This window comes from Schistocerca cancellata, chromosome 4 (assembly GCF_023864275.1).
Source record: "Schistocerca cancellata isolate TAMUIC-IGC-003103 chromosome 4, iqSchCanc2.1, whole genome shotgun sequence".
Classification (NCBI taxonomy): Eukaryota; Metazoa; Arthropoda; class Insecta; order Orthoptera; family Acrididae; genus Schistocerca; species Schistocerca cancellata.
In genome coordinates, this window is record NC_064629.1 from 859,446,525 (window position 1) to 859,471,520 (window position 24,996).

The 24,996-nt window shown below is 35.7% G+C and overlaps 1 protein-coding gene across 1 annotated transcript in view; it reads right to left on the reverse strand.

The window, feature by feature from the left end:
• LOC126184990 (forkhead box protein P1-like) overlaps positions 1 to 24,996 on the reverse strand; it is a 224,997-nt gene that overhangs the window by 117,399 nt on the left and 82,602 nt on the right. Inside the window, exons 8-10 of the mRNA XM_049927700.1 lie at positions 15,896 to 15,940; positions 8,894 to 8,970; positions 8,591 to 8,692 (exon numbers count right to left, since the gene is read on the reverse strand). Of these exons, the coding sequence (XP_049783657.1) occupies positions 8,591 to 8,692; positions 8,894 to 8,970; positions 15,896 to 15,940 (224 nt within the window). The remainder of the gene's footprint in view (positions 1 to 8,590; positions 8,693 to 8,893; positions 8,971 to 15,895; positions 15,941 to 24,996) is intronic.

The window sequence follows — 24,996 nt, forward strand, 5'->3', positions numbered from 1 at the left end:
AAAGAATACGTCATTAGCCACTCCTACAATTTACCTGAATAGCTGGCATGGCTATAAATTCAACTTAAATCTAATATCTGCATTTAACAGATTTGGACTTTGTCAGTATACAGACAACTGAGTACAGTTACCTAAATGCTTAGTTTGGAGTATTACATAACAACAACAGTTGTACGGGAATGAGCAGTGCATTTTTGCAAAGAAACTACACATCTACAAACAATCCCCATAATTATTAGTGTGACAAAATTAGTGCTAATCATAATTTGATATTAGTGTCCTTTAAAGAAGTGAGCTGCTAAAATCTGGAATAGTTACAAACAAGCCATCAGCAGTTCATCTGCAGTATAAGTGAATACGTAAAGATGGCCCTATGGATGCAGATATCCCTTTAACACTTGTGATTGCTGTGAACAGGAACAAAATAGTACTGTGATCAATGTGTAACCTAACATTACAAGAAATTTGAGACATAAAAGAAATATATTGATTTAAATTAATGCATCTACAATTATGTTACATCAAATTCAGACTGCAGCCATACAACTGGAACTTCTGAAAGCTAATTTATCAATAAGAATACACCTGTCAGAGGTAAAAAACATTGTCCAATGAATCATTAATAGTGAGGCATATTTCATGACAAGAAAAATGAATTTCAGATGTTCATTGCAAATTTACATAAAAAATTGTTAACACTATAATTCCAAATTGTCCTACATAGATTATACCCAAAAAGGCAAGAATACATATAAATGGTATATTGAAAAATAGATGCCAAACATATATGAAAGTTTCTGTTCAATAGCTAAATGCTCATTGAACACATTGGATACCGTTATATGACACAGGAACATAACAAATTTATAGCAGGATAAAACAGTGAAATTCTTTGTCTAAAGTTATTAAAAGAATTACATAACTCAAGCTCAGAAATGTTAAAGTGCTGACATGCATAGATGAAAGTTTTGTGTTAGAATTAACCAGCAATTAATCTGTCAGTCAAAATGTTATTTTACATTGTATGCATATCATATTATGTATGAAAAAGTTTTTCTTATTTTATAGAAGAAAATGTGTGCACAAAAATTATGTAAACAAAGCAGAAGATGCAAAAGACCAATGTGTGTTATATGGGAAAAATAAGGAATGTATTATAATGTTTATCATGACCGCTGCAGTATATTCATTTATATGTGGCAACATTTAAGAAAATGTATCAGAATTTAAACTGAAATTTTCCTTTCACTTTAGCTAAATTCATTCAGGTATACCATAGCAAATTCACATTAGCATTTTAGTTCAGAAACATAAGCATCCTAATAGGGCACATTCACATTCTGCTGGCTTTGTTTCTGTGTCATGTCATGAAGAAGTGAAAATCTTCAATGACTACCACCTGTACTATTGATATGTACATGGTGCAATAGTTACAGAAAAACTTGATTACTTTTAAAATGAAGATATGTGACCTCCTTGTTTTCTGGTTGCAAATACCACAATGAAAAATAATAATTACTATTCCTTTGAGATATGTACACATCTCAATTTTAAAACAAATAAATGATATGACCATCAACAAAATTTATGGAAAATTATTAATTACAGTTTATTGTGATCAGTTTATATCAGTTAAGTATGAAAGTAAAGTTATTGTGATTCTAACCATCATTCATAGTGTTACAAACCTTTATAGAGGTATAAAATACAAAGTATATGGTAATAATGAATGCATCAGTATTACTATGTGTGTTTAAAAGTCATCACAAAATTTTATCAGGCTGCAGTAAGATATTATGCTTTACTTGATAGAATGGGATAAAGAGAATAGATATGAGTGCATAACACTCAGCAAGTCATCAGCGAATTCAGAGCACTTATGTCATTAGTGGAATTACTACAGCCTAGGAAGAAATGTAATTCGTTGGGAAATAGGTATAGCATTACATACCTTCATATAAAGTGTTCTTCGACACTTTTAGGGCATGCAGATTTTGAAAACTGATTGACGAAGCATTGAAAAATAATCATAAAAATTATGTACTGCTTGGGACACTATCATTTAGTCAGAAGAATATATTTCACAGACACTGAATACCAGATACTAAAAACCCTTCTTCAACTAATATTTTCCATTTTGTAGAGGATCATGAAGTTATAACAACTAAAGAAAGCCGGCCGGAGTGGCCATGCAGTTCTAGGCGCTACAGTCTGGAACAGCGAGACCGCTGCGGTCGCAGGTTCGAATCCTGCCTCGGGCAGGGATGTGTATGGTGTCTTTAGGTTAGTTAGGTTTAAGTAGTTCTAAGTTCTAGGGGACTGATGGCCTCAGAAGTTAAGTCCCATAGTACTCAGAGCCATTTGAACTATTTTGAACTAAAGAAATGTAGAAATGAGTAAAGAGCATTGTTCTGTATATTTTGGCTGTAAATGAAATATGGATTCTTGAATTAGTATTCTCAGTTTATGTTTAAAGTAACTTGTGTGCATGTCTTGTCTGAGTCTACAAAATAAATTAAGCTAATGACACCAAATACGTCCTAGCTTGACTACAAATTAATGGATATGATGATTTATCTCTTTCATCACTTTAGTATCCCATGAAAAGAATCTTGATTACCCATTGTTAACATTGTAATTTTACCTGTTAAGTTTGCATAATTACAATTAATGATGACTCCTATGCAAAAGCAGTTGATAAAAATATTCTGCATGGGTCACTAAGGTCGCAACATTGTGGCTTTTTCCAATTTTGTTATTCCATTACATTTCTCTTTCTTCTGTTTATTTTGCAAAAGAACTGAGGGAGTATTCCTTATATCAAGAATGTTGGACTATTTATCACCACTACCAATAGGCAGTATAGTGTCACAATCACAAGGAGATACTCCTAGCAGTTATCAAAACAGAGTACTCATATCCAAAATTAATGCTATAGTACATATGTATATTAATTTTCATAAAATTCTGAACAATGTCTGTTGTGATAGTATTACACAAACGTATGAGTTATAAATAATTCAACACCAATTTATGGGGCAAATAATGTTCTAAAGTAAATATTACTGTCTCGACAATGAAGTTCTATCTTATATGATAAATTAAGGTAATGCACTGTGATTTCAGTATGAATAATGCAGAAGAAGCCATACAACTCAGTGGATGACTTTTCTTTACAAACAATAATTACTTAAGGAATGTGAATAGTCTGGTGACATGCAATTTGAACTGCTGGGAGAAAAAATATTAGTCACTGGAACTGAATGAATAATTCCAATAACTTTTTAACAAAATACCATTTGGTGTTGTTAGAGAGTTTTCGGCAATTGTGGTATTTTTGTTCCACCGCAATTGTCTTACTTTCCCTGTGGGCATCTCTACAACTCCTCTCCCTTTCCCTGCACATTAAATCTATTCTGGTGGTCAGTACTGGTACCTTGGTTCTCTTATAGTCTCTTCAGGTACTTGGCAAATATTTTCTAAATATATCTGTACTTGCAGAATTGTACACCGTGTACTTTCATAAGGTGCTGTATGTGAATGTTGAAGTACTATTAATATATATATATATATATATATATATATATATATATATATATATATATATATATATATATATATATATATATATATATATATATATATAAGCGAAAGCTTGAATTTTGTGCGTATGTTTGTGTTCGTTTGTGTGTCTGTCGACCTGCCAGCACTTTCATTTGGTAAGTCACATCATCTTTGTTTTTAGGTATATATATATATATATTTTTTTTTATTGGTGCAATTTTTATGCTTTACAGAACTCAAGAACTACTAGGGGGTATAAATAGGAAACACAAAATTATTCAAAGCTAAACTAGCTAAACAGGCTATGCTATTGTTCTTTAATGACTATAGTCACTTCTGGAAAAGAAAAATGTTTTCACCACTACAGTGAGAATTGAATATATATGTTTTACAACTATGATGTTCCATTTGCAAACAATTTTCTTTAGCATATTGCTATAATGCTAATATTCATTACAGCTCCATTGTGAATCAGAGTATTTTTATCTTATCAGTTCTATCGGAGATGAACTTATGCATGTTATACATAATTAAAATAATTAGTATTTGGCCGCACTGCATAGTTACATAATGTGATGAAAATGTTGAACTGTGTGGTTGATGGCAAATAATAAGAATTCTGTGTAATGTGAGTTTATTCTGCACTACTACTATTTTTTCCTTTATAAGACCAGATATATGATGTTTCCTGACAATTTTTTATTAACAGGTATATAGTGTTTGGGTTTAGCTTTACTGGCATCACACTATTTTTTTGTACTTGCAGTGATAAATTTCCTCATTTTCCAAGTCAAATGTCAATTTACAAAAAATGTTTAACACTAGCTTTCCCTTGATGTTGCGACTCTAAATAACTTGCTGCTGCATTTTTGGGAAATGATGAATTCCCTCTGTGGTTTAGTACAGCTTTCTTTGGCAGCAACTAAACTTTTGTCTGGGAACTAAATTTTATAATGCTGGGGAGGGAAAGAAAACAAAAGAATAGAGAAGAAAAGAAACCTCAAAGTAAATTATCTACGCACATAGAAATCTCTTTCTGTCTCTAACAATTATTTCTGCTATGATTTTTTATATAGTAAGGAAGGCTCTAATGGAGGAGAAGCAGCCAATTAGGCTTTTAATGGGTAATTTAGAATTAATTATTTTCTTTGTGTGGATTTTTGGAACATTTTTGGAAATCTTACATTGAACAAAAGTTACAAATTGTGGATTAGTCTCTCTTCTGGGTGTTTTTTTGTAGATATTAGAAAAGCTCATGTGTACAAGAATTTTGAAATATCTACATTGATTTAATATTCTCAGAAAATACATTGTGATTTATCAAAAGTCTTTGACATTGTGAACAATCAAATACTATTACAGAAAGTAAATCTTTTTGGAATAAGTGGTTATCAAGTAGGTGGCTACAGTCATACCCCAAAGACAGGAAACAAAAAACCATACTACGTTTATTCAAGTTTTGTGACTAGGCATTGTAGGCCTGTTTATTTCTTAAAATAGTCTGTGATGTGAGTCTTCTTCTGTGAGGAGTTGACATTTTTTCACTCAGCATTTCAAATTTTTCTTACAGCAATAATGTCATTGTAGGGAAACCCCCTCTGGGCCAAATAATGTTGTACAACTACTGACAACATCACTGTCTTCATCCCCACTTTCACATTCACTGTCTTCCTCTTCCTTTTGTTATCAAGCAGCAGTCACAATTTCAGCATCACTCGTATACTGGAAGCCAGGTTCACATACAGTAATCTTCAGCCACGCATTCAAGTTTACTTCACTGACATCTTCATAAGCATTTACACTAATTGTCAGATATGTTATTTGCACTTTTGTTATTTCTTCATCACTGATACCTTGAAAATCACTTTCTTCTAGATCTGGAAGAATTTTCCTCCATTATCAAATAATGAATGTGGCTTGGCTTCCTACCAGGCATCAGAAACCCCATATATGGCATCTAGAATTGTCAACTTCTTCCAGAACACCACCTAATCATTCTCATCAACTAACATTCTCAAAAGACCAGCTCAGTAGTATCATATTACCAATGCAATTTTGCCTTGGTCCACTGGCTGTATAATCACTTTCATGTTAAGAGGTAAAAACTTAATTATATGGGCCCATCATTAGATACGAGAATCCTCTGATTTGGACATGAAGGGGCATTATCAAGCATTAGAACAGCCTCCTGTGGCAACCCTTTCTCTTCTAGAAAGCACCAAACTTGTGATACAAAATGTGTGTGGAACCAGTTTTTGAAAATTTCACTATTCATCTATGCTCCTTATGGTTGCAATAATGCACAGAGAGACCCTTAGCTGAGATATCCTTGAATGCTGTTTTCTTCTTTATTTATTTTTCTTTTCTTTTTTATTTATTTTCCAATCACTGGTAGTATCACTTTCTGGTTCCCAGAAGCATCAGCGATTCATAAAATTGTAACGCATTCTTTAGATGACTTATATCCATGAGTACAAAATTTGCTCTTAAAAGCAAGGGTTCTGGTTGGTAGAGGTTTCCAATACATATCACTTTCATCTACATTCTAAAATCTGGTCTGGTGTGAAATTTTCTTCTTCTATAAATTTCTGGAACTCTGTTTGGAAGGAAACAGCTGTTGCAACATTTCAACTAGGCCACTCGCCTTACACAGTATGTTTGCAAATCCAGTGACACTGTTTGAATCTGGTTAGCCACCAGATGAGGCATTAAATTCTCCCCCTAACCCTCGAGCTTCATGAAAAAATTTAGCTTTTTCAGTACACATTGGACCTGAAACAGTGACATCTTCTGCTTGTTTTTGGATAAACCATCACAGAAGAGCAGCACATAATTCATCAAATTAAGATATCTTCATGCTTTTTTGTACAGATGTTCCAGGACGAAATAGCATTTCTTGACAAAATTCTGTATTTTCTGCTTGTTCTTTTTAATATCCTGAACAGTATGTATTCCAATACCATAATCAGCATTTAGTTTTGCAGAAGTTTCCATCTTCTCAGATTTTTCAATTAATGCTGATTTTTATTTTTATGTCAGTACATGTTTCTTTCATTTCTCCATCATCTCTTTTACAAATTTATTTTAACTTGCTTCATTGACTCTTAAGCAATGACTGATATCAGAAAACTGAGTTTTTTTTTTTTTTTTGTTTACACAGAACAGACTGGCTTATAACAATGGAAGTAGTACTCTGTTGTGAGGCAGCAGTTGTTTAAACCATGGAAGTGACACTTATTGTCACACGGCAGGTTGATTATTGCTGTTTGCCGGAGAAAAATATTGCACATCTTATGAAAGCAGCCTACTATGAATACTTTCATTGTCTAATATCATATGGAATTATACTTTGAGTAAACCAATAATTAGCAAATAAAATATTCTTTGCCCAAGAACATGTTATGAGAATAATGAGTGGTGTTGACTATAGATGTACAGTAGTTGTTGAAACACTTCCCAGTAACTCATAATTCTTACCACTGTTTCTCAATATAATTTTTGGTTATATGTCTCATTAATAAAAATACTGAGTTGCACAAAAGAAATAGTGAATACCACGAACACAACACAAACATGCACAAAGACTTTCACAGTGATTGTAAAACTCTGCCGATGGTGCAGAGTGGTGTGGAGTACAACAGCACAAAAGTTTACAGTGCAGTCCCTCCAGAAATTTTTGACAAAAAGTCCACATTTATGGAGCCCCTGATGCAATTTCTTCTGGCAAGGCTATTTTACAGTTTGGAGGAGTTTCTTGGGCACAATGAGAAACCCTCCCAGAACTATAAAATCTGTGTGTGATGAAATGTAATCTAAGATTTAATAATTATAAACATAGCAATGTAACAGACATAGTTCTTTTCAATGGTTTCCACTTATTTTTTTAATTTCTACATCTGCTATATGGTGTAATATGGAGGTATGTATAATTTAATGTAATCTAATATTACTTTCATCTCCTTTGTGACACTACCCCACCTGCATATTGGTTCCTTTAGAAGACTCCCACATTTTCAGATGAAAAAAAAGAAAAAAATGAATTGATACAGATTAAATGCTTGTGAGATCATCAAAGACAGATTGATGAACTAAGGAAGAAATAAACAAATAAATAAATACATTAATCTTATTTCTTAGTTTCTTCAGTACAAAACCTCCTTCACAGTAGATTTATACTGGTTCAATTTTTATTACAGGCTATTTACTTTTGGGAATGTTAAGATGATGAAAAGTACAGTATATCAGTGACACAGTGATCTGCTCTGCATGTGTGTGTGTGTGTGTGTGTGTGTGTGTGTGTGTGTGTGTGTGTGTGTGTGTGCACCACTGTAATAATTTAGTTACATATGTAAGTGTATACTTCATACCACCATTAATCATATTTTTTAGCACATGTCTATAGGCTTTTACACTCTCTTTTCTTAATATAGTACAACTTCACTTACTTAATGTGCTGATTGGAACTACATAAGACATTTGGCGAATCCTATGCTGCCATGTATATGGTGTAATGGATGATTAATGAAGGAAAGAAAAAAAGAAGCATAGGTAAGAGGCTGTGGTAAGTACTATTGATGATTCTACTTCACACACAAAATCAGACTGTGTTTTTTGTTCTACTAGATTTCTACACATGAAAAAGCTCCTACAAATGGATGGAAGAAAGATGGCAATGATGAAAAGAGACAAGACATAACTCACTCTCTCACTCACTCTCTCTCTCTCTCTCTCTCTCTCTCTCTCTCTCTCTCTCTCTCTCACACACACACACACACTCACTCACTCACTCACATCACATCACATACAGCAACGCTACTGGGATAAGGTATTAATACTACATAGTTAATATTTTCAGTAATTGCAATTACATGATTATTAACATATTGTTACCAATATTTGAACAAATGTTATATTCATTTAACCTGCAACAAAAGTGATAAACTTTCACAAAGAGGAACAGAGCAAATACACACACAGTTGCTGTTTTTTGAGTGCTTAATGTTATAGTAAAAATGTGTTACTTTACCTTCCACGTTGCTGCATTACGACGAAAGTAGCAGAAAGTATTCTGAAACCAATTGTAGATCTCATTTAACGTAAGTTGTTTGTCTGGTGACTCAATGATGGACTGAAATAAGAAAATAGTAACATCAGACATTATTGAAGATTTTTTTATATTCTGTAAGTGACAATTTATTGAATGTCAATGGAAATTATTCACTATATTTTCAGGATTTTTAATAACTCATGCTAGTGGTTGGTTTACCTTTGTGATAGCGGATTTCTTTAAACTTCAGGAATCATACACAAAACAAAGTGTTTGACTTACCTGTCGTATTAACGATGCATATGTAAATGGAGGTCGCACATCAGCATTCTTGTAAAATTCTCTGTTTCTCTGAATTTCTGAAATATCAGAGTATAGAAAAGTTACCACCTTATCTGTACATGTTAAAATATAAGAGAATCTTAAAGGACATTGCCTGAGTTAGATGGGTTTTTAAGAAAAGAAAAAAAAAAAAAAAAATTGAGGTCTCTTAGACGCTACAGGACATTACAAGTTAACATCTCACAACTTAACATTCAAATGATGAAAAATGACAAATGAATCTATAACTCAACCCAATAATAATAATAATAATAATAATAATAATAATAATTGTTGTTATTATTAGTTTTATAAGTGTAGTATTGTTTGATTGTGATGTTCCACACATATAAATAAGTTTACTTTGGCACTAGAAGAAATGGAAATCTTGTGTATCTGTGACACACAGGAGAACAAATCTTCACAATTTTGGTGTAAAGGACTTGGTGTCACAAATTTTGGACTGACATTAAGATAGGTACTAAGACTGCAAAGAGGTGTAAACACATGACTCAAGGAATTCAGGAAAATCTAGAATTAGATAGAAAATATTGGAAGCAAAAAGTAATTGTTGCACTGAAAGTGATAAACACCAAATAGTGACTGATGTGACTGCTCTTTGACATAATAATTTCTCAGAGCAATTAAACCAGTGTTTGAGTATGTTTACCATTAGAAATTTCTCTACTGTAATTCAAATTCTGAGACAGTGCTCACTTATTAAAAAAATTAATTACCAAAGATAATATACAAAAATTGATATTGTTCAATTCTGTAGACACAGCTGTAAATGGATGCAATGATGGTTGTGTGTTAATGACAAAAAAAAAGTTAGTTGACATCAAAAAATTATCTATTTTAAATATCAGGTAACATTTCTAGTAGTGGTAAGGCTTCCTCTTGCTCTTCATGGCTGGCAAAAGTTAAAAATTCAGATAGCTTAAACCTTCAATGACAACTAATGTGGAACCACTGAGAAGTCCTAATGGTCTAAATTATGGATAATGCTACCAGATTATCTTCCAGTGAGTAATAAACCCTCTGCTAAATACTGACAGTTGTTTGGATCACTGCTTCATGCATCTTCTAGCATATCAATCACTCATGGATACCATGTGCAAGTAGTTTATACACCATGTCTAAACTGCTTCTGTGGACTCTGTTTACAAAAGCAACACGAAAACCACCTATAGTACATGCAAATAATATTAATTTTTTATGCAAGACTTTAATCTTCTACCATGGACAATGCTATTTATAAAATTTTGCCATTAGTAGTCAGATTTCCAGGGCACAAGCTTTATGAAAACTACTGAAAGTATTGTGTGAATCAAAGTTCTGAGATTCAGATGTGTACCTCTCAAGCTTTGAAGCTTATTCCATAATGGCATTCACCATTGTTGTAATTAGTAAACTGACAAATATGATGATATTTTTTATAAAATTTATATTACTGTAGCTACAGTAATGTTCCTTGCAAGTTATATACTCCCTCCTTACTTAAAAACTAGTACAATGATGAAGGCACAACAGTGAATATCACAAAAGAGAGACCTAAGTCCTTGTATACAAGCTGCAAAAAGATATTCTGTTGAATAATATAAACACAAATATGTTTGAAAATTATGCAATTATGGGAGCTTCAAGGTGATATTATATTTACTGAATATTCACAACAGAGTATGATATCTTGTCTAATGAGATTATAGAATAACAGTGTATGAACAGTTGAGAAGCACCTACTAAATGGCCATGTTTATGTATATGCCTGAGATGACATGGTAGTACTGAATGTTGTTTGCCACTGAATGCAGCAGTAAATACTATATGAGAAATTGATGTTCTCATTAATTCCACAGGGAAATATTTAACCAAGTTACATAGTTCAAAATGAGGCAAAAGATTTATTTTTGTTAACATGACTGCAGCCTGCAGAACTCACAATGTGTTGATAAACATACAAATTCAGGAATAAGTTGAGAACAAATCACAGTCTCACAGTGTAGAACATCTCTAGAGTATATTACCCAGAATCAGTGTCATACCATGTCAGTACCCTAAGTGAAAATCACTGCAAATTATGGATGATCCCATCTACTCTGAATTGCAGGTAATGTCAACAACTACTCTTAGATCAGAAAAGTTGTAGAGTTCAAAGCAACAGCTAGCTTTCAACATGTTTCCAGACCTCTATTCCAAGAGGATAATTTTGGTCTGCACATTGCAAGGGACCTAAAAGATGTTTATTGTCTTTGTTACAAAAATAATTATTCGCTGCCTGCTCACAGCACTGTCATGTCATCTACTGGTGCCAGGTGGTGCAATGCTCATGATATTTTTCCAGTAGCTCCCAAAGAAGAATTTTAATTTAGAGCAGAAGCTTTCTTAACTGAGCTATTTATTGATCTCGCTATGGCAGAATACTCAGAAAATTCTAAAATCCACCAGGCTTATGGAACCAATTGTCAATTTTTATTAAACTTCAGTTCCCTTTGCTCCCATAACAGCAGTCATAATATGAGGCTACTTCTGTCCAACATCCATCACAGTAAGCAACTATAAAAAATAAACAGAAATGATGTAACAATGCACTGTGGCAACAGTTATTTGTCATGAGATTCAGTAAAAGAAAAACATTCATCCTTGCAGTCACTTTGGTCTTAGAGTTCAAAGTACATTAGTCACATAAGAATCAACCTGCTGCCATTTTCACCTAATAAGGTAGAAGATAAAAACCCTCCTTGATGTTCACCAGTCCCAAAATTTCACTCACTTTGTTGTTATGGCAATGGAAAGAATGGTGGGATTTGGCATTGTGTGAGATGTGATCCACTTCTACTTTTTCCATATATAGGCCATACCTTATGTTTGTTTGTTATTATGCCCCACATAATACATGTATTCTGCAGTGAATTTAATCTGAAGATTTCTTTTAGTTTTGTGATTATGCATTATGAAATATGAAACTTGTGTATTGTTTGTACATAGCACTTTATAATTTCCTTTATTGAACACGTGAAAAAATCAATATCATATAAATCTTCAGTGGAAGATGAGTAAAATAGAAATAGTAACAAACAACATTTCTCAGCATTATGGGCTGTACATGATTGTTCACTTGCATTGTGGTACTCAGTGGTTACAATTCTGACACAGTCCATGAAAGTTGACTTGGATCTTCTGGATATTTATCTTTGAAACATAATTACTGTTTCAAATGTGACACTTCTAAACAGAATAATTTCATATCATACAAATTTCACGAATATTTCATCCAGCAGCTCTGAAAGTATGAAAGTAAGAAATCGTGTCCTGATGTACATCCTCCGACAAAATTTTGGAAGAGCCTGAGTTTCAGTTTTCTATACAAATTTTACAAAATGTTAAAAATTGTGTGATGATACCCAAAAAAAGTTTTTAGAGAAAACAGTAAGCTTATACAAAAACTCAAACCTTAAAATAATGGGTATCTGAAAAACATATAAATGTTGTAACTGAAATGTGTGTCAGTGGAACAAATATTATTATATGCAGATGCAAACAAAAAACATAGAAACAGAAGAGAGAAAGATGAAAAGTGTGGTAAAATGTGACTACATTTTACACATTTCTTCTTTCTTCAGTTGTGAATTAGAAATTGAAGGGTTTGGTGCAAGAAGGAGGCAGCTCCACTTTTCCCATTTTGTGGCAAATTAAAAAAAATTAATTTAATTTTCACCAAAACCAAAAAAAATAGTCAGCTATTTTATTATTTTATTTTATTTATGGGGTATCTAACACTACTGACCAGACTACACACAAATGCACACACTCAGGTACGTACAATGGAGTTTTGAATTTTGGAGCTGCCTCCATTTTGCTCCAAAGTGAATTAAAAACTCTTTGTAGAACGATTTTCTCCATAATTAATCATATTTCAGTTTGAAAAACATTTATTAATAAAGAAAGTACAACATTATTGGCATAATACATCAATATGTACAGTTCTTCTTCAGTCTTATAGCTTTTCCTCGGTCTCCTCCGGATCGTTTGAAGCATCTGACATCGCCTGGTTGTAAAGCCACATTTCGTTTTGCCCAATATACTTTCTGACCAACTCTTTGACATCTTTAAACTTCTGGTCTTTAAGCGGGAGGAGACAACCATAAGCTTGACGAAGGTGGTCCATTGTTATGAGACTCGCAAGTCCTTCGTTGCAAAGTTGTGCATTATTGAAGACAGTCATCCCTACAGTCACACTGCCTCGAATAATCCCTTTACCAATGTATGGCTGTTCATAGAGGAATATTTTGTACTGATTAAATATTTTCCTCTTTTCTTGTTTAATAATTATATATAAGGGTTGTTTAAACAAAAGTTTTTCAACTTGTCAACAAAGTTGAAAATAAATCCCTGGTTCACTTCAGTGACATGAAATTTGGGGCTGGTTCTTCTGATAATGCAAGCATAGTCAACTGAAAGAAAAACTCTTTCTACCTTCCTCAAACACTGTTCTATGTTACTGAATGCTCTGTCGCATGGCATAAAGCTGTGGCCCGGTTCTGGGAATTGATGAATGATCTTTGTAAAGCAGCCAATTTGCACAAGATAAAACAGGTACTGCATTAATGAATGATTTTTATTCTGTGAGACACAGTTATCAGAAAATTGGTAAAGTATTTTGATATCACCTGTTAGAATGTGGTCGATGTAGTGATGTGTAAAACTGATTGGTTCATTGGGCGTCTTTTTTCCGATGGTTTCATCATAGAGATAAAAATGATGTATTCCAGTCTTACCAGATGAAATCACAAAGTTGTAGACCCACAATTGGCATTTATAAACTGCGCCCCCAGAAGGAACTTTGGGGAAGTGCATGTTTTGTTGGTAGTTGAAGCACAACAACTCGGTGTCATTATTACATTGTGCAAGTGCCACTGTGTCTTTAATCTGTCGATAAAACGAATCTGCCCAACTTTGATGAAGTAGCATGGCATCCTGGGGCTCCTTATGTCTCTTATCTGAGATAGAAGAGGCACTGAGTTCCTTTTGTATGTTGTCACACTTTTGACACGTGTCCAGTCTTGGGTGTCCAGATATGATGTTGAAGTGTATCTTGAAGTACTGAAAGTAAAAATCATATTCTACTGGAGATTCAGAGTGCTTCTTCATCTACAAAAGATGCATTTCTTTGATAAGGAGGTCGGCAATCGAGCACTGCCTACTGCCATTGTCTCGTTGACTGTAATGCAATTCTCACCTAGGAAAACTGTCAAAGTGACAATGAACCTTTTACACAGTTTCATCTGGAATTTTGTTGCATCTTGTATTATGCTTTCGCCTACCATCTGGTTTTGGTGTGATAGCTCCTGTAAAAGAAAATTGCTTTGTGATGTTTTCCACTTTTTTACAGACTCTTGCATTACTCTCACCAACTCAAACTGCATAAACATTTGAAAATGCCCTGGCCTTTCCTGTTCCACTTTTTGGCCTATTTATTTTAACAGGTAAACCTTTTATGCAACCAGCCAAATACACATCTTGGGTGTACATAGTTGTTAGGCCATTAAAAGCATAATTAATATAATGCCTTGCCTCAATGTTGAATTCAGTGAAACACTTGCGTTTGCAACTGCAATCATTACCTGCAGTCGGGTGAGGCAGATTTTTTCCACTTGTGCTCTTGTACTGCTTTCTGTCAACCTTCCACTGTTTTCTTATGTTCCATTCCCATTGTTCCTTGTGCAATCCATTCTTGCTCTTCAGTGGACCAACAACTATACCTCTGCTTCTTGAATCTTCTTCTGAATCAGTAGACATCCCATCTTCACCTGGCTCATAGTTTTCTGAAGAGTTACAACTAAACAGTCCTTCCTGTACTGATTGACTCATATTGACAGAAACCGTGAAACCAAAAGATGATGAAGTCACAAAACAGATAGTAAGCCTGATAAAAAATACCTCTCACAGAGAACGCACAATGTTTACACTGGTCTGCTGAATACATAACATAACCTCCTTCCTGCTATCATTTGGGGGAAGAACAAGGCAGCTCCCAGAGCTAGAGCTGCCTCCATTTTCATGCAAACTCAGAGTACAGGCAGCTCCATCTGTTGGATTTCTCTGGAACTAGTGTGTGTGGAGCTGCCTCCTTCTTGCACCAAACCCCTCAATTTTAATATCCAAAAGTCAATATACACACTTTTTCACATTCTTTATCAATCATAAACATCACTATGTTACCTATTGATAATAACACATTAATAAATTTACATCTCAATTAGTTATAAAATGCAAAACTGTTAAATGCAATGTTAAAATTTAATGTTATTGTGAGAAGACTCTGTGGGTGCGCGCATGTGTGTGTGTGTGTGTGTGTGTGTGTGTGTGTGTGTGAGAGAGAGAGAGAGAGAGAGAGAGAGAGAGAGAGTCAGTAACAGGGCGATGAGAGTGGTAGAGGGGGAAGCAGTTAAGTTTTCAAGCAAATGTATTGGCTGTTATTTGTTAGTAATGTGACGTATGATGAAGATAATTTCATATTAGTTCAGTTTCTTTCAGTTGCTTACATACTATGTGATACTATCTCACATTTTTTTGTTCCCAATATTTTAAATAAATTCTATAAATTAACAGTAGCATCAAATGAAACTCATAAAATGGAATTATTAATTTTAAGGAAAGTAGTTTATAAATTCCACAAATACAATACTCAAAACTCATAAGAAAACACAAAAAATTAATTGTCTTCAATACATACACCCTTTCATTAAGTATTAAGTTTGATTTTGGTTATTGAGACAAACTAAACTCATATGTCACAGACCATGTGTGACACATAAAATTCAGAGGCAAATAGAATGGACCCTTGAAGATATTACACAAGCAATAGGAATGACATCCTATTTTTTTTGTTACAATTAAGTATACGGGAACATGATTTAATCAATGATACAGTGAAGAAAATATAGACAATCTTCTCTTTACCTTGTTGAACATCAAGTCCTGCACGTTCCAGCATATATGGTAGCCCTACATGAAGGACAGCAGCCAGGAAGTAAGTAGCACAGAAAGAAAGAAGAGAGGTTTTCATGAGAAATTAATTTTAGTAATATACAGGTATAGGACAGGCTGTTATAATGGTGTTGTGCAATTCTGAACGTCATTCCAATTTTAGTTGTGCCTTGCAAGGACTCTCTCAACTAATACTCTTGCCTATGTGTTATAATTTAGACGAGGGTACGTTTTCTATAATTTCATTACTATGATTATCTGCTGAATGGAGTTACATAAAATTTACAGTAAAACTAAAACCTGAAAGTCTCACACAACAATAAAGACAGATAAACTGGTTGCACTTACCAGTACATGAAAGACTGGTTTGACTAATAACAATACATTGAAATGACTGCCAAAGTTTCATATCAGCGCACACTCCGCTGCAGAGTGAAAATCTCATTCTGGAAACATCCCCTAGGCTGTGGCTAAGCCACGTCTTCACAATATCCTTTCTTTCAGGAGTGCTAGTTCTGCAAGGTTCGCAGGAGAGCTTCTGTAAAGTTTGGAAGGTAGGAGATGAGGTACTGGCAGAAGTAAAGCTGTGAGGATGGGGCGTGAGTTGTGCTTGGGTAGCTCAGTTGCTAGAGCACTTGCCCGCGAAAGGCAAAGGTCCCGAGTTCGAGTCTCAGCCCGGCACACAGTTTTAATCTGCCAGGAAGTTTCAACAATTGACTTACCAGAGGGTTTTGCATTGTCTTTGAATTTAGGAATTTAATGCCTTCAACTAATTTAAGTCTGCCATTACATGTGGGTAATGCAGTGTTTTAAATGAATTGTGTATGGGGAACAAAATATATCTTGTTTTATATGGTCACAAGACAAGAAAAGTGTTTTGTATTTTCAAACAAAGTTGTCATTCAGTACATTCCACTATGTTTTAACTAGGGACCTAACAGTCATACTCAGGTGAGCCATCAAAGATTAATAATGATGTCCTCCATTTAAAAGATATAGTGCACCGCACACATGTCAAAATCATGTTGATAGATGGGCCACACTACATGGTGGCAGCATTCTTGGTGGTGGAACTGCACAACTCAGCTGTCTTCCATGATGCTACTTGCCACTGGCTGTTGGTGCACTCTGTATCTTCAGTTTGAGCAAACTGTGGAGATGATAGGATTCCACACATTGTCCAGCTGGTAGCCACTATCACAATTCATCAGATTATCTGCCAGGCACATTTCCATGGATTCTTTAATAATGGAGTTCCAAAATGATGGTGCTGTGGTTACAATCATTTTACTTCATTCAATGTCCAATGGAAATGGAAGGCAGTACCCAAAAGAAACTGATTTTTATTCTTTTATTTTTTTAACTTATTTATTCACATTTTAAGCACAAACTTTCAATCCCCTTCAAAGTACTATCCACTTGCACTAATAAACTTGTCTAACTATTCTTCAAAACATTGTTTAAATTCATCTTTTCTGGTGCTTGACAGCACCTCCATCATTTTTTTTCTTCACCTCAGTAACATCAGCAAAACATTTTCCTTTCATGTCTCCTTTCATTCTAGGAAACGAAAAAGCCACATGGGGCAACATCAAGTTAGCATGGGGGGTTAGGAACATGGGTCATACAATTTTTGGTCAAGAATTGTTGTACCGACAGGGCTATGTGAGCATCAGCATTGTCATGATGTAAAAACCAGACACCTAACTGATACAAATCAGGCCTCTTCCAGTGCACACTGTTGTGCACTCTTTTTAAAACTTCAAAGATGAAAGCCTGATTGACTTTCTGACCCTGTGGAACAAACTCTGAATGGACAACTCCTCTCACATCGAAAAAAAGGAAAAAAAAAAACAGCAAATCAGCATTGTTTTAATGCTTGATTTTACCTGATGAGCTTTCTTGGGGTGAGGTGAACTTGAAGACTTCCACTGACTTGATTGTTGCTTTGATTCAGGATTGTAAGCATAGCACCAAATTTTGTCACCTATGATAATATTTGAAAAAAAGTTTGGATCATTTTGGGACTCTTCTTTCAAAGCATAGCATGCTTCCACATGACCTTGTCCCCCCCCCCCCTCCTCCCCCCCCCCCCCCCCCCCCCCCAGCAGTCAGCAGTCATGGCACAAATTTGGCAGCCACCATTTTCATTCCCAAATCCTCTGTCACAATTTGTTACACTGAACTCCAAGTCACACCAAAAAGTGCTTCAATTTCTTTAATGGTCCATCATTGATCATCGTTGATGACTGCATGAACGTTTTCAACATTCTCATGTGTTTGTGCCATGGAAGGATGACCAGACTGAGGTTTGTCGTCAATTGACATTTCACCATTTTTGAAATCAGAAAACCATACAAAAACTTGAGTTTTCCCATTACCGCTGTCCTTGTATACTGTTTTTAACATTTCCAGAGATTCTGTTCCAGTTTTTCTGAATAAAGAACAGAATTTTACCACCACATGCTGTTCACAAAAATCACCCACTGCAAAAATGACAATCACACATAACAGTTGTCACTATAAACTCTTCCAAAATTAGTTCTGACCTTCTTCAGTGACAGCACACAGCTTACAGACTCTGGAATGTATGCTCTATCCACTCCTAGTGCCAAAATTTGGTGCTACAGAAGCTTTTCCCACCAATAAATAAGTTTGGTTTCTTTTGGGTACTCCCTCACACAATGTTTGGCAATAGCAGAGTTGTAAATTATAGATTTTCAGCAATCAGTCGTCCTTTTTAAATTTTATTGGCAGATCTAGATTTCAGCTAGAAGCTAGCCATTTTCAATGCATTATTATTTTTGCTCATTGCATGTAATGCCTGCTGGTCAGGCTTCATCCACAGTTCATTGAATAACATTCAATATACAAGAAAAACTAATTTTTGCAATTCACACTATTATTTTCTACTTTGAAATGTGATTTTGATGCTAAAAATAGCCTATTTATTAGTTATTTATATAAAGGAAATCTTATTCCACCAGATACATAATCCTCAGCTTCAAATTATCCAACTGCCAATTTGAACTTTTTGTTTTCAGTAAATATGGAAATCAGAAGAAGGAAGAAAGCAAACCAGCAGGCAGAGTGCCTTATATAAATGGCATCTAGGAAGACAGTAAGACAAATATTCTTATCTGAAACACATTTAATACAGAATTAAGCTCTTGTTCCAACCATGAGCATAGGCAATTCAACCAACAATGCAGTTACCAATTCCTTAGTCCTAAACTAGTTCTCTTATTCCTATAAACTAATTTATCAGCTGTTCAGTAACTGATAAACACAGTCATCATATGAGCACTAATGTGATCTCATGGTCTCAGTTTATTTGTCATTTGTTTGCATTAGATCCCTAGTTAGCACGTGAGTTTCCTTAATATATTATATCTTGATTTAAGCTTTTGTCCTGTTAGTCCTAGGTGTTTCCTAACTGTCAGTGATCTGTTGAGAGTCACACCTAAATAGATGAGTCATCAACTACATATAATTTATTATTGTGGAAGATTACATTTAGTTCTTTGTCTTTCTGTTCATTAGATGGAATGAGCTGACTTCTGTTTTATGATGTATCCTGTCACCAAATAGTATTCTCCTGTTTGAAGTAGAAGTGGCTGTGTCCACAAAATACGTATCCATCTAAATGACACAATGAGGATCATGACAGGAACTCTTAAATGCACACCAATACCCTGACAGTTAGTACTCATCAGTACTGCTCCACCAATCTCTGATGACAACAAACAATAACACATGAATAATGAAACTCAAAAAATCCAGAGACTTACCAATTCATGAAACACTGAACAATTTACCATGCACGTGACTAATATCTAAAGAACCAATCCAGGCAAACAATGGCCAACTTACTCCAGGAAGCAATGACCTGAGAGAAGAATGGAGACATCAGTGGACATCTTTCCATCATCGTGAGAAGACAGGTAAAACAGATCTGACCACCTAACCCCCAGGAGCGAACCTAGCAAGAAAAATATGGATCTCCTGAACCATATCACAACTGGTCATGTCATGACCGAAGCAACACTACATAAATGGAGAATGACAGATGATGTTCATTGTGGCTGTGGAATATTGGAACAAACACTGGATCACATTTTGGATGACTGCCTAAAAATAAAATTCACAGATACTTAGAAAGACTTTGCAGACACATGACTTGTAGCAGTTGGAGTCTTTGTATATACAACTGTGATGGGAAGTGGCATATACATTTACTGTTTCATATTATCTTACTTTGTAAAATTTAATGTATGTACTTGTAAACCATAATTTTGTAAGCCATATGCTAAGTAAATAATTAGTCACTTGTGGACAAATAAACAATCTAACATCACTGAAGATGATACAATAAAAAGCATGTGCATAATGAGGCAATTACAGGTAAATCTGATTAATGTTCAAAGAACCAACAAGCTGCTGGTTAAACAACTTTTAATTTTGATCAAGTATCATGAAATATCAATGCAGCAAATCAAGTATTGCCTACATCAAGTTATCTTTTGCTTAGTGAGTAAAGACAAGTAAGTGGTGTGATCATAAAATAAGAGTTTTTTGTTTGTTTTATGGAAAGAATGTTTTTTTTTTTTTCATCTACATCAATGTTATCTGCTTCAAAATTGTCTCCATTACATATTATTCACTTATGCCAGCACTTTTACCAATCCTCAGAATACTCTTGGAACTTGATCTTTGGGATACCTTGTAGCTCTCTCAGTGATGTATTTTTAATCTCATCTTGCTTATAAGGTAAAGAACCTTTCAATGTTTCTTTATTTTTAGGAACAAAAAAAGTCACATTGTGCAATATCTGGTGAATATGGAGACAGAGGTGTCATTGCAGTATTGTATTTTGCCAAAAGTCCATGAACAGGCAACAAAGTGTGAGCAGGTTCATTATCGTGGTGCAAGGGCCATGAATTTTTTCATCACAAATCAAGACTTTTTTCAGATTGCTTCACACAAACAGAGTTCAACTTGAAAGTAGTATATTTATTGATCAGTTGAGTTTGTGGCAAGAACTCATGTTACACTATGCTGTTAAAATTGAAGAACACAGTGATCAGCCAGAACATTATGACCACCTACCTAATAGCAGGTGTGGCCATCTTTGGCATGGATAACAATGGCAACACATCATGGCATGGAAGCAATGAGGCCTTGATAGGTCACTGGAGGGAGCTGACACAAATGTGCACACACAAGTCACCTAATTCCCACAAATTCTAGGGAGAGGGGACGATGAGCTCTGATGCCACATTCAATCTCATCCCAGATGTCTTCGATCAAGTTCATATCTGGTGAGTTGGGGGGCCAGCATATCAATTGGAACTCGCCACAGTGTTCCTTGAACCACTTCATCACACTCCTGGTGTTGTGACACAGTGCATTATCTTGTTGAAAAATTCCACTGCCTTCAGAAAACATGATTGTCATGAAGGGGTGTACGTGGTCTGCAACCAGTGTACAATACTCCTTGGCCATCACGGTGCCTTGCATGAGCTACACTGGACTCATGGATGCCCACATGAATGTTCCCCAGAGAATAATGGAGCTGCACCAGCTTGTCTCTGACCCGCAGTACTGGGGTCAAGGAGCTGTTCCCCTGGTAGGCGACAGATCTACACCCTCCCATCGACATGATGAATAAGGTATAGGGATTCGTCAGACTGTGCAACGCTCTGCCACTGCACCACTGCCCAGTGCTGATGGTCAGATGCCCATTTCAGTCATAGTTGCAATGTTGCGGTATTAACATTGGCACACGCATAGGTCATAAGCTGCAGAGGCCCATCGTTATGAATGTTTGGTGCACTGTGTGTTCAGATGCACTTGTTCTCTGGTCAGCATTAAAGTCTGAGATAAGTTCTGTCACAGTTCACTGCCTGTCCTGTTTTACCAGTCTGCCCAGATTATGACATCCAACACGACGTCTGGATGTGGTTTCACCTCGGTTTCTTGACATGTTAAAGACACTCACCACAGCACTCCTCAAGCACCCAAAAAGTTGTGTAGTTTCTGAAATGCTCATGATGAGCCTCTGGGCCATCAAAATCAGCCCTTGGTCAGATAGACTGCACATTTTCTCCATTCTATACATGGACAGCATGCTCACTGATACTACATGCACCGTATGTGTGTCTGACTAACAGTCATTCCTCACCAGGTGCCAGTGCTATCACCTGGATGGGTTTATATCAATAGTGGGTCAGTGGTCACAATGTTCTGGGTGATCAGTGTAACTTTCACATTTGACTGTTCTTGTCAAGCTTTTCTCAGTGTTGGCAATCCACAATGATTTCAGTGGAACAACCAAGCCTTAGTTTTGACATCATATCCATAAACCCATGATTCACTGCCACTGATGACACATTTCTGTATTTTTGCATTGTCATGTAGTGACTCCTGAGCAATTTGCATTTGCCACTGTCTTGTTCAAAATTCAACAATTTTGAGAGAAATTTTGCTGCAACACATTTCATACACAAAACATCCAAAAAATTTCATAGCGTGAGGTGACTGATATTTCAGCATCATTGATGACTTCTCTGATTGTGATTTGGTGACTGTTCATAATTATTTCTTTCACTTTTTCCAGGCTTCCATTAGCTGATAACGTGCTGTGGCAACCAGGGTGCTTGTCATCTTCAACATCTTCAAGGTCTTCTTCAATACACTTATGCCACTCAAAAATCTTGTTTTACTCATAGCAAACTCAAAAAGCAATATTGACTGCATTTCATTCTATTTAACAGCAAAATTTAACACAAATTCTCTGCTCCATTTTTCACTGCCAAAACACATCTAACCTTTTTGACAGCTGCAACACACTAAATGTCTGATATGATTAACACTGTACCAGTATTGGGAATTTGCCAGACTAGTATTGGGTGCATGCTCATCATAAGCAGCATCAGCATTACAGAAGGCAATCTTTCAAAATATATTTATCTCTCATGTATAGTGTTTCATTAATGTGACTGCTATTTCTAATGTAACTTAACTTGCCTTATACAATGGCCTCTTAGAACATACCAAAGACATTCACCAATAGCAGTTACATAATTATCAAATTACATGACAGTTTTAATCAGCATATTAATTTGGGATATTATGTACTTGTGAGAAATTCGATTCACGTAAGTAGGTGCAATAACATTTGCATATTGTTGCTACAAAATTACAACATTTTATTAGCACAAATACCAGACACCAATTGTCTCAAAATTGTTGAATTTTGAACAAGACAGTGGCAAATGCAAATTGCTCAGGAGTCACTACATGACAATACAAAAATACTGAAATATGTCGTGAGCTTAAGACAGATAGCATGAATAGACTGAACAAATGACTTAAAACAAAGATATAAAAACACATATTTTGTTCTTTAGTCTCTGACTTCAGATGTAACATCAGTCTTTTCAGGCTATTGTCCCCATTCCCCTCCAGTAAGGAGTACCAGTGCTAGGTAAGGTGGAGGTAGTGGTACCATTATTCCTGTAGGTACTGAGGCAGGTAGGGCTGAGTCCTGAAGGCCCAGTTGTAGTGAGAGTGAGGGGCATAGTCAGCATTGTTTCAAGCACTGGGGGACAAGAACTGAGATGAAATCCAGTGGATAGTGTGTCAGAGGTAGATGTGAGACCATCTCGCACAACAACTCAAACCAGTTTCAGTCATCAAGGGCTTGCCATTCAATAATATTATGAATGTGTAATAATGACACTGTAGCACTTTATGAAGTCCAGAGTGTGACTGTTGCAGTATTACCCATATAGTGTCATAAAGCAGCATGATACACCCACAGTCCTTCAATGCCTCGTGAACAAATATTAGCTGCACCTGAGGAGGGGCTCTATGGATATGAGTGATATGTTGTTGCACCCTTTCACCATTGTTACTAATTCTGGTAACTCACCGTTGGTCAGAACTTGGGACAGAGTAGTCAGAAAATCAGAGGGCAGACCCAGGCTTTTGCTACACAAAATGTCTGAAAATCTTCTATGTAGGCAGTATGCAGGCCCAGCAACACTGTCCACTGCGTGGAATGACATGTGAGAGCAGCCTTAAGAGTGCAGTGCAGTGCAGTATTCAACAACGCCGTTACTCAGAGGGTGGTATGCCATAGTTCAAAACTGTTGGACATTACCCAATTTGCATATCTCCATGAACAAGTAGGACTCAAAGTGTCAGCCTTGGTCAGTGGTTGTCGATGTGGAGCAGCTAAAATGTGTAGTCCACATCTGTAGGAAGGCTGTCGTACTGTCATGTCCACAAGTGGAACTGCTTCCATCCAGTGCGCCACTCTGTCTATGGTTGATAATAAATAGTGAAAATAATTTGATTCTGATAGTGGACCCACCAAATCCATGTGCAGGTGTTGTAGTCTTCCTTTACGAATTTTGTATTTTCAGTGTTGTGGGTAGGCATGGCACCCGTCTTTGCTGCACTGGCAGCCATTGCAACTACTGTGAACTTTCTTGCAGTTGGCTTTAACAATGGGCCACACAAAATGCTCTGTGATTAACTTGGTAGTATGACAAGCTGCTGATTGTGACAAGCTATCACTGTCAGACCAACAGTCGGCAAGTGATGGTCGAAGGAATCACTGAGTCAAGAATAAATCTATGGATACCAGTCACTGAATGCTGGCTCCTATTTTGACTGGACCAGAGGTGGAATTCTTCCTGTATGTCAGTCAGGGAGCCTGAAGATGGCGTAATGTAGCATTGAAACTGGTTGCTCAAATAAAATAACAACTGGAAATTTAGATGGCTGAAGGTGTTTTGATTCAACGGTTACATAGGTTGTCAAAAATTGCACTGCAGAACTTTAATGGCATCAGCAGACATACTCTGTGTTGGGAAGTACTACACCATCAGTGTCTGTGCCAGGAATCTGTAATGGTTCCACAGTTAGCCCAGTGTTGATCTCCATCAATAGTACTATTACCTTGTTGATCCAACTTTTGTTCCTTTGCTATTTCACTAAAGCACATTGTAGCACTTAGCATCTTTATCCAAGACAGAAAGTTAGCACCCACATCATCGGCGCTG